The sequence below is a fragment of the Octodon degus genome, unplaced genomic scaffold (assembly GCF_000260255.1).
Source record: "Octodon degus isolate 3935 unplaced genomic scaffold, OctDeg1.0 scaffold00076, whole genome shotgun sequence".
NCBI lineage: Eukaryota > Metazoa > Chordata > Mammalia > Rodentia > Octodontidae > Octodon > Octodon degus.
This window is the reverse complement of record NW_004524652.1, coordinates 728,047-738,160: the sequence shown is the minus strand read 5'-3', so window position 1 is coordinate 738,160 and position 10,114 is coordinate 728,047. Positions and strand designations below refer to the sequence as shown.

At 59.7% G+C, this 10,114-nt stretch overlaps 1 protein-coding gene across 1 annotated transcript in view; it reads right to left on the bottom strand.

Moving 5' to 3' along the window:
* Galnt9 (polypeptide N-acetylgalactosaminyltransferase 9) overlaps positions 1-9,128 on the bottom strand; it is a 51,557-nt gene extending 42,429 nt beyond the window's left edge. Inside the window, exon 1 of the mRNA XM_004635843.2 lies at positions 8,766-9,128. Coding sequence (XP_004635900.1) covers positions 8,766-9,006 — 241 coding nt within the window. The 5' untranslated portion in view covers positions 9,007-9,128. The remainder of the gene's footprint in view (positions 1-8,765) is intronic.
* Positions 9,129-10,114: the final 986 nt, after the last annotated feature.

The following is a 10,114-nucleotide window of genomic DNA, read 5'->3' as shown; positions in this document are numbered from 1 at the left end:
CCATCCATCTACCCACCCACCCATCCATCCATCCTTTCACCCATCCACCCATCCATCCATCCTTTCACCCATCCACCCATCCATCCATCTACCCATCCACCCGTCCACCCATCCACCCATTCATTCATCCATTGCCCAGGCACCTGATCACTAACAAGCACTACTGATGTGCAGCCTTTGTGCCATCCATCTAGCCAAGTCCTACCTTCTCTCTGCTCCTTTCTCCACTTTGACAGCTTTGTGCATGGCGCTTTGCATGCATCTTGCTTGCTCTCCTATGTCACCAGAGAGGAACAGTAACCTTTCACATCTCATACATGAGAAGACTAAGAGTTGCAGAGATTTAGTAGCCTTCTGAAGGCCACCTGTTTGGGACTGTTGCCCAGAGTCATCCAAAACCAAATGCACCACTCAGACATCTGCTTCCAGGAAGCCCTCCTGACTCACCACCAGAAGCTACCTTGTACCCTCCTTTGAGCTCCCACCTGGCTGATAGCTTGCTGCCCTGGAGAGGAGCCTGTGCTGCTGGTGTCTCCCTCCTTCTGGTCAAGATCCCGAGGAGAACAGCATGTCTGCATACCTCAGAGCCTGCCCATGGGGGAAGGGCAGGATGATAGCATCACCCCTCGCCCCAGCTCCCAGGGAAGACCAGACTGTGTGTACTTTTGGCAGAGGCGAGGCTGCATCACAGAAACACCTTAGGGCTTGTCCTCCAGGGCTGGCTTGGACAGTCTGTTCAGCAGACAGCAGAAATGAGGGTGCTGTTTGGGAAGTGACAGCCAATGCCATCAGAGTCTGAGGGAGCTGTCCTCATTTCCCTGGAGACAAACGTATCATTGTTCCATTTTACAGGCGAATACACCAAGAAGAAGGATGTGGAGTCCCTGGCCGTGGTTCCCAGGCATAGGTAGCTGTGGGGCCCTGACAGGAGGGCTGGTTCCTGGCTCATTAGGACACAGACATTTACGGCCAATTGAGAGAGCACTGGGGAGGCTGCCATCTGCTGCTAAGTGCCCAAGTACTTGGAATATTAAAGGGTGTTTTCCACACTTCTCTCAAAATAGTGTGAAAATCACCCCTGGCCTCCTCCAGCCACTAACTGATTTTTCTTACTCAAAATCAGGGCTTGCTGGGTTTCAGATGGGGCTGTGCACAGAGCTGATCCAAATGAACTATTCTGTTAAAAATAAAAATAGCCCCTTCATGCTGTGAGCTCCAACACTCAACTCAGATCAAGTGGGTCACATCTTCTGGCCAGCACCCCACAGAGGCATCGGCGCTGTGCTTAGGCCCAAGTCCCACCTCCTCCACCACCTGCCACTGGCCCTGGTCTACTGGTGGCGGCAGTACAAGGAAAGGTGACCTTCATGGGTATCCACGGAGACCAGCTTGTCCCATGGCCCACACACTCAGAGGGAGTATTGTGCGCACACCCACTGGTGACATCGGGCATGCAGGGAGCAACCTCAGGAGACGCCCTGCAGAAGGGTGGGGCTTTGCTCAGGGCTGGGGGCTCAGAGCTGGAAGGAGGGAGCCTGCAGCCGGGAGGCAGAGGCCAGCCCAGCCCCACGGCTTGTCCAGGGTGCGCCAGCATCTGCCCCCAGGGGCCACAGCCAGGTGCGTGGCCCCCTGTCCTCTGCTCACACACGGGTCCACACTTGTGTCCACGTAGATTTGGCAGTTGCCCGTTCTGAGCCATAGTTATTGAGCAACCACACACGAGCACTTACACGCAGCAATACCTGTCTTGGGGCATGGCTTCCTAAAAAAAAGTAAGTCCATTTCTTTCAGCTGCCTCAGCCGGTGACCTTGTTTCTGGCCTCCAGGGCAAATGGAAAATCCCAGGAGAGTCCCAGGAGCCGTCTACGGTACTGGTCGGAGGCACTCCTTGGCCTTACCATATTCCTGCCCCTTCAGATCGTCCCAGCTTCCCCTGTGCATGCACAGAACCCACACCCTCCTCTGCACCCCTTCTTGGGGGGGGGGGTCTCGGCCCCAGGGGCTCACCAGACAGGGCAGGGACAGCTCTGAGTGTCACACTGGGGATGAGGTGGGGCTGTGACCCCTATCTGGTGGGCGCCAGGAGCCCCATCGCAGGCCCACCCCTGCTCCACACCCACACCAGGTCTGCACCCTCATCCCTGGTCCTCAGCCCCCTGCACTCTTGGAAGAGCTGCTTGTGTCACAGCCTTTGGAGTCAGGCTTTTCTGATTAGGGTACTCAGCCTATAATTTCACTTTCAGGAGCTTCGAGGAAATAAATTTATTTTTCAACTGTGCTAGTGTTTGTAAGGAAAATTAGTCATTAAAAATGCACAGAGAGGGCCGGGAAGATGGCTCAGTGGAATAAGTGCTTGCCTGGGCAAGTGCAGGGGCCTGAGTTCAATTCCTGGTTCCGCAAAAAAAAAAAAAAAAAAATGCACAGAGAGGGCTGTGGATATAGCTCAATGGCATAAGCGCCTGCCTGAAAAGCACAGTCCTGAGTTTGATCCCCAGTACCACAAACAAAAACAAAAATAAATAAAAATTAAAATTACAATGCAAAGAGATTGATGTGGAGGGTACATGCTTTTCTTCCTCGGACACCGTGAACCAGGGGCAGGCGACAGGGATGAGGGAAGCTGGTGCTGTCGGCTCCGCTGGCCCATCCTGGTAGCCACTGTGAAAGCTCAGGGACCTCGAAGGTTGGAGAGATGTGACAACAGGGTGCTGGCCTGGAGAATGGCACTAGGGTAAGGAGGACCCAGACCCAGGCCACGTGGCAGCAGCCTGGCCACACTGGGTCACGAGAAGCAGACGCAGGCTGGGAGCCAGTGTGTGCTGCTCCCAGCCACCAAGTTCAGGGCAGTTTATCAGAGTGCGTCCATCAAAGGACTAAACTCTCCTTCTGAGCTGTTCTGACCCTGCCTCAGAACAAAGATCCGCACCCGAACCCTAACCACCAGACTCTAACCCTAAGGCTAACCTAAGACTCCTTGTCTAAGATGCCACGTGACCCGAACCCTAACGACCTCATCCTAACCCTGCCCACCTTACTGTAACCCTAACCCTAGTGCTGAACTCTGAACCTGGACCTGGACCTGCATCCAGATCTTGAGCCTATCCTAACCCTGCGCCAACAAAGGAACTTGATCGGGAGAGGCTGCTCTAGGGACACTGCACAGATGACAAAGGTCCCAGCACAGGCACAGGTGACATGCCATGACCTCACATAGTGACTAGCCTTTATATATATATATATATATTTTTTTTTTTTTTTTGAACAAAGCATACGATTTCCCAGGATTTACTCTGCAGACATTTTGGTGTAACATTGTGAAAAGAATTGGGTTTCTCTGAAGAGCAGAGCAGGGTTTGGCCGGCACAAACCTTCACACAGATAATGCTGGCTATATGCCACCGCTGAACCTGCTGGGGCTGCCAGGTGCCCACACTCCTGTGGCCGGTTGCCCTTACCATCCAGAGCTGCCTAGATGTCACCCACACCTGAGGCCATGGGGACAGCCACCAGTGTGCACTCCCCAGAATCAGCCCTGGGCCTCCCAAGGGTGCTCCCCAAGGGCGGTGGGTCATGAGACCTCTTTCCCAAAGGCCTGGGTCCTCATTGCATCCAGGGAGGCCAACAGTGGGCAGGCACCCACCACACAATCCTGGGACACTGTCTGCGGTGAGATCAGCTTTTGGAGGCTCCTGAGCAAGGCAGGGAGGACAGCAGGGAGGCCCTGGCCTCAGCCCAGGGATGCCGGGAGTGGAGGGGGAGGGGCCTCAGGGCTGTCCTGGCACATGGCTGGGACCTTAGACTGTGTGGTAAAGGGCAAACCTGTTGGCTCATTTACTTAAAAATAAGCAGGCAAGGCGTCTGAGGGCCCTCTGGGTGGGACTGCGGCGGCAGAACTGTGGCCCCTCAGATGGGCAATCACAGGGCGGAGGCCGCATGGTCTGGCCCGGAAATGGAGGTGCTGAGGGATGCAGGGGCAGCCTGGATGCTGCTGCATCTCCCTCAGAGCCAGAAGCCCCCACTGCTGCCCCTGGCCCCCATGCTGGAGCTCAGACCTCCAGGACTATCCTCCTGACGCCTAGGAGCGCAGGCCACGGACACTGCTCCATCTGACCAGCCTAGGGATGCACAGCTGCCCGAGTACCCGGCCAGCCCCAGCAGCCCAGGCCCACGCAGAGCCCCTCTCTGGTGTCTCTCCTCCTCAGACACCACACCCACTCCCTGCACCAGCCGAATGAGGGTTGTGGCCTAGCCACCAGTGGAGAGAGGCCGTCACAGCCCCTTGCCAACGGTGGGCTAGGGCTAAGGCAACACGATGAGACCAAGCAGGCAGGGAACTTGCTGTCTTCGTATGACACATCCCAACACACAGCTCGTTTTGGTTGGTTTGTTTTTGCTTGTTTGAGACAAGAACTCACTATGTAGCTCAGACTGGCCTTGAATTTGGGGTGATCCTCCTGCCTCAGGCTCCTCGGGATTACAGGTTGAAAGCCAGAGAGCCCTGGGCAGAGCTAGGGGGCAGAGCGGGGACCTCTCCATCAGCTCCGCTTCCCCATGAGTGGAAGGTAATCTGGAGCTGCTGGGCCGCCCACACTCCTTTCTGGGGCCCTTGTCTGCACAAACTACCTGGGGTCCTATCACCTGCCATCTCCCTGTGAATTAAATAAGTTTGCTTCTCCAGGAAGTGACAGATCACTGCCCACACAAAAAAACCACAGCATTCGCTCAAAATATGAAGTAGAACATAAGGACAAAGCGTGGCCATTGGAGACTCAAAGAGGTCTTGTGGGAGACCAGAGGCTGGCAGGACTGGGGCCTCCAGAAACCACCACTGCTGTGCCACTGTCCTGCCTGGGCAGCAAGGCCAGAGGGGCAGGGGGACGTTCTCATGCTGTGACTTGGCTCCTCTGAGGCCACCAGCTCAGGAGGGGGCATGACACTACCGCACATCCCTTCCTCACCCAGGCTGGGCACCTGCCCCTGCCTGCTCCTGCTCTGAGTCACTTCACCTTAACCTTAGCCACAGGAGAGGAAACTGAGGCACAGGGAGGCACCCACCTGTCCCAGTGAAGGCTGAGCCTGCTGGAACCTGGGAGAAGCACCATACTCCAGAGATGCAGGGGTCCGGTGGGCAGGGTCATGCCTCCAAGGACATTTCTAGTGTCACAGTGGCTAAGTGCAGGGTGGGATGGGGGCAGAAGCTGCGCCGTACCCTACAGTGACTGACGGCCACAGCCTGGGTTGCCCAGTGACATCCACAGTGCAAGGTCCAGAGCCTGGCCCCAGCCCATCAGCACAGAGGACAGGGGCCACCCAGCTCTGGGGAGGTCCTGAAACCTTGGTCTCCTCCTCCACCAATCAGCAGCATCACCTTCCCAGATGCACGGGGGTCCCAGCAAATCCCAGGATGCCCAGCACCTCCAGGTTACTCACACTTGCCAGGGGCTGGGGACACAGTGACACCCTTCTGGTGGCAGGCCCTAGAAGAGCAGGGTGGGCCCTGCCACTGCAGACACCTCACACACACCTGTCCTTCCCCAGCCAGTGCAGAGCCTCTGCACACAAAGATGCCCCCCTTTTGTGGCTTCCACCTCCCCTTGCTTATGCTATACCCCCAGGACATCAGGGGGCCTTGACTCCTCTGGTGTGGAGGCCCTGGGCTCAGCTTTGCAGAGTCCATGTAGCTGTGATGTGAAAACTACCCATTGTGCAGCGCTGGGGGCTTCCCAGAGGAGGAAGCGGTGGAGCAGCTGGGAGGCCCGGGCCTCCGCACCATCGCAAGACAGCATGGCTCTCACACCTCTCAAACAGCCCTGAAAACATCTCTGCTTCCTGTGGTGAGTGGAGCTGGGGGCCAGACCAGGCCCCGACACCCAGCAAGCACCATGCTGAACAAGGAGCTGTGTCCAGCCCCATCTTCAGGGCATCCTGGGGGACATCTGCACAGAGACAGCACTGCATTTCCAGCCACTCCAGAACACCAGCACAAGACCCACAGGCTGAGAGCCAGACAGGGGTGTGGTCAGCCAGCCATGCCGACCCATCCCCTTCAGCTGCGTGGACACTGGGCACGAACACAGCGAGGAGCGGCACCAGCCCCGTGTCCCCAGCTACATGTAGCGCAGAGGAGGTGGAGGAGGAGCCCAGCCAAACCCAACGCATCTTCCCTACAAGGGAGTGAACTGGGGCGAGGCCAGCAGAGGCCAAGAGGGAGGGAGCCTAACCCTCACAGCAGGTGTCCCCTTCCTGCAGTCCCAGGCTACAAGGATAGAACTAGCCTCCGTCCTCGAGGGCTACACATTCCAGAAACAGCCTTGGCTAGGTGGTGATGGGACACGGGGTCAGCATTGTGTCCTCCCTGCACTCCTCACCTCCTGGCCTTTGTCCTGCTGCGGCCAGGCCTTGGCTGTGGCCGCTCACACTGCCTGGAGGGAGGTCCTGGCTCCAGCCCATGTCCCTCTTACCCTGCCCCCCCCATCTGCCATCACTGGCTCTGTGGTCTAGAGAAGCATCAGCTCCCTCAGATGCCTGTGAGTGTCAGGCTGGCCCTCGGCCCTCGGGAGACCTGGGGTGGGGCGGGCACAACGGGCAGCTAGGGGGACATGGAGCTGAGGCGCAGGGTCTTCAAGTGGGCAGACAGAGGCTGCCACCCCCGGACCTCAGCATCCCTCTTGGCTGGCCCTCAGGAGGTCTTTGTCACTGCACGAAGTTCCTCTGAATAGGTGCCACCCCCAACTTGTCAGGCAGGCCCTGCCCCTCGGCCCCGCCCGGTTCCGACCAAGTGTGGCTGGGTGAATCAGGGTCACCAAGCTGGCTCTGTGCCCGGTGGGGGGGGGGGGTGGTCCCTGTGAGTCTGCTACCTGGGGCTGCTGGGCAGTAGGGGGCGCATGAGTCCTCTGGCGCATCGTGTGATTCCTTCCACCTGCCCGATGCCCACAGCCATGGGCGCAAGGACGACGGTGAGCTCGGGGACAGAGGGGGAGGCCTCACAGAGCTGTTCTTCCCACCACCTGCAGAGCCACCCAGGCTCCCACCCAGGCACGGGGTTCCAGGATGCTGCTGCACCTGGCCATGAGCAATGAATCAGGAGCAAACCTCCGAGTCCCAGGGCTCCTAGCTGCACCAAGGCTGGAGTGACTCTGGGTGCGGGGTGGGGATGCGACCTGCCCACTACACCTCAGGCTGCACGCGGCCAGTTGGGAAGGCCACCCCAGCCCAGAGTGTTTCAGGAGTAGGAGCGGGCAGGGCGGGGAAGATGTAAGTGACCCCTCAGCTCACCTGGATCTCTCTCCTGTCTACACTCAGCTGATTAGGGTCTGGCAAAACTTCTAGGAACCTATCATACCTTTCTGGGACTACAATAGATCAGGCTGGGATGAAGCCAGCAGGCTGCCTCCTCCAAGAAGCCCTCGGGCTTTCCTATGCCCCTCGCACAGACAGCCTGTGTCAACTCACAGCAGGCAGGAGGCTTTGGCATGCACCAGGGGAACAGATCAGGAAGGGACTGTGGAGCCTCAGCACAGCGTGGAGCACAAAGAGGATGGAGAGGCAGCAAGGGAGGGTGGGGCCGGGAGGGCCACCTGGAAGCCAGGCTGTGAGAGGGGCTCAGGGCCCGGCTCCTCCTCTCCCAGAAAGCGATGCCAGGGCTGCCACGTGTTACACAACCCCGCATACTGCCAGTGCTTTTATATAACCCTCGTCTCCCACAGAACAGACCCTTTCGCCTGGCGAGACACCCGTGGCTGCACTACCCTCCAGGGGCTCCCAGCCCAACGTGCGCACTGGCTCCCACTAGGCTTCTCTCCTCTCCTCTTCTGTCCCAGAGCCCCAGTGCCGCAGAGCCTTGGGAGGATCTAGGGGCTAGGGTGCTGTGCCTGCCCCGCAGCTGGGAGGGTGCCCGTGCCCTCAGGGCGCCCAAGGCTGGACTGCAACCCCACCTCACAGGACAGGTTCCTGCCATGGCCCTGCCACCCTCACGGCACACAGAGCTGCCCACCGGCCCTGGCCTGCACCTGTGCTTCCTACAAAAGGCTGCTGGCCCAAGCTGGTCAGACAAAAGCTCTGGGGCCAGGCACTCAGCCTTCCCTGTTCTTGGGCACAGCAGCAAGGGCAGTGGTCACCCTTCTGCAGGACGGCCCATGATTCCAGGGGGTGGGGCACTGTTCCCAGCACTGCAGCCCTTGCAGGACCTCCCTGGACATTAGCACTGATGCCCCCACTTCACGTTCCTGGGGGGACAGAGACCACAACTCTGTCCATGCAGGCAGCCAGCCCTGTCCAGACCAGCTATGCACCTCAGGCTCCTCCCACAGCAAAACTTCCCGACTCTGTGGAGGCGTCCCTGGATACATGGTCTGCCACAGGATGCGCTGCGGGCCCTTGATGCACTGTGCCCAGGCATGCGCGGCTGCCCCTCCTCCCTTATCCTCAGGGAAGGACAGTGAATCCCGCAAGCTGTGCTGCCCACAGAGCCCTGTCAGCCCTCGCTCCTTTGGGTGCCACTTGCCCCTCGGTGGTCCCAAGAGCCAAGAGCTGCTTAGAAGTTTCAGAGTCCTCAGGGGTGCAAGTTTAGCATCATCATGGGGAGGTGGGGGCTGCTGCCAAGTGTCCCCAGTAGTGAATGAAGGAGCTGTCCCCAGGCAGTGTCCTCTGCCGGAGGAAGTAAGGGGAGCCCTCTCCTTTGCCTACCACCTCCACGGTCCCCTCCCAAGGACGCTGGGGGCTTCCTCCTCAGCGGGAAGAAGTCCCCAGTCCCCATCCCAGCTCACCGTTAAGCTGGTTGTAGACTACCTCCTCCAGGTGGTCCAGGCGCTGCAGGATGGCCTCGCGGTCCGCCAGCGCTCCAGCCTTGCCAAGCCGGTTGCGCACCCGGCGGTCGGCGGCACGCACGACCTGCACCAGCGCCTCGGAGCGGGCCTGCAGGCGGCAGTACACGGAGAACAGCACAATGGCCACGAACACCAGGATGTTAACCGTCAGCAAAGTTTTGATCCTCCTGGCCACCGCCATGGGCGCGGCGCGGCCGGGGCCGCCTCCCCGCGGGGCCTGGGGGGGCCCGGGGCGCGGGAGTCTGTGCGCGGCCGGCCGCGGACATGGGGGGCGCGGGCGCTGTCCCTCAGCACCACGGAGCCGGCTCCGGGGCACGCAAGGGACGGGCGGAGTGGGGGGCGCGGGAGGCCGTGAGCATCGCGGTACGGGGGAGGGCTGGGCGCCGCAGCCCGAGGCCAAGAGATCGATCCTTCGCGCTCTCCGTGTTCCGCCAGTGCTGCCCCGCCCGCCCGCACCGGTGCGCAGTGACGCGGCCTCCTCCGCAGGCGCCGAGCCCGCCTCCCGGCGCCGGTGCCTTGCGTCCCGGCCGCCTCGGTCCCGGCCGGTGGAGCGGGAGGAGCTGGAGACACGGGGAGGAGCCTCAGGGTCCTCTACGCCCGTGCGCGCTGGCAGGTGGGGGCCTTCGTGCACGCAAGCCGCCTGCCCTCCCCCTGCCGGGCCCCCTGGGGGCCCAGGAACCTACTGTATGCCCGCCCAGCCCCAGACCCCAGGGATGACCCCCTGCAGCTCCCAAGTCCTGTGCCCAGCCCGGAAAGATGGGAGCTGCCCTCCCTGGTCTGGCCCCAAGCTGGCGTTTTATACCGACCACTGGATTCTAGAGAGGGCAGAAGGAAGGCCCGAGCCACACAGCAGCCGGTGAATCTGGGCGGGAGTGAGTCTCTGTCCGCCCCCTCACCCCTCTCTCCTCAGGGCCCGCCATGGTTTCTGACATGTAGTTGGTGCTCAGTAAATATTTGTAGTGAATAAACAATGGCACGTTTTTAGGTCACTTTGTGCTGAGTCCTTGACACACGAAGTGAGCAAGACACTGTCCCCAGCTTGGCAGCTCTTGGCTGTGTGTGCATCTGTGTCTGCATGAGTGTGGGTGGGTGTGAGCGCCACGTCTGTGCATGTGTGTCTGTCCACGGTCCACGTGGCTGCACAGTATCCGTGCATGCATGCACCTCTCCGTGTGCGTGTGTTTCTGCGACTGCACTTATCTTTGCATTCAGGTGTCTGTTTCTTCCAGGTGTGCATGCATTCGTGTGCACACATGGCCCTTTACATGCGCCCTCCGTGTGTCTGCATG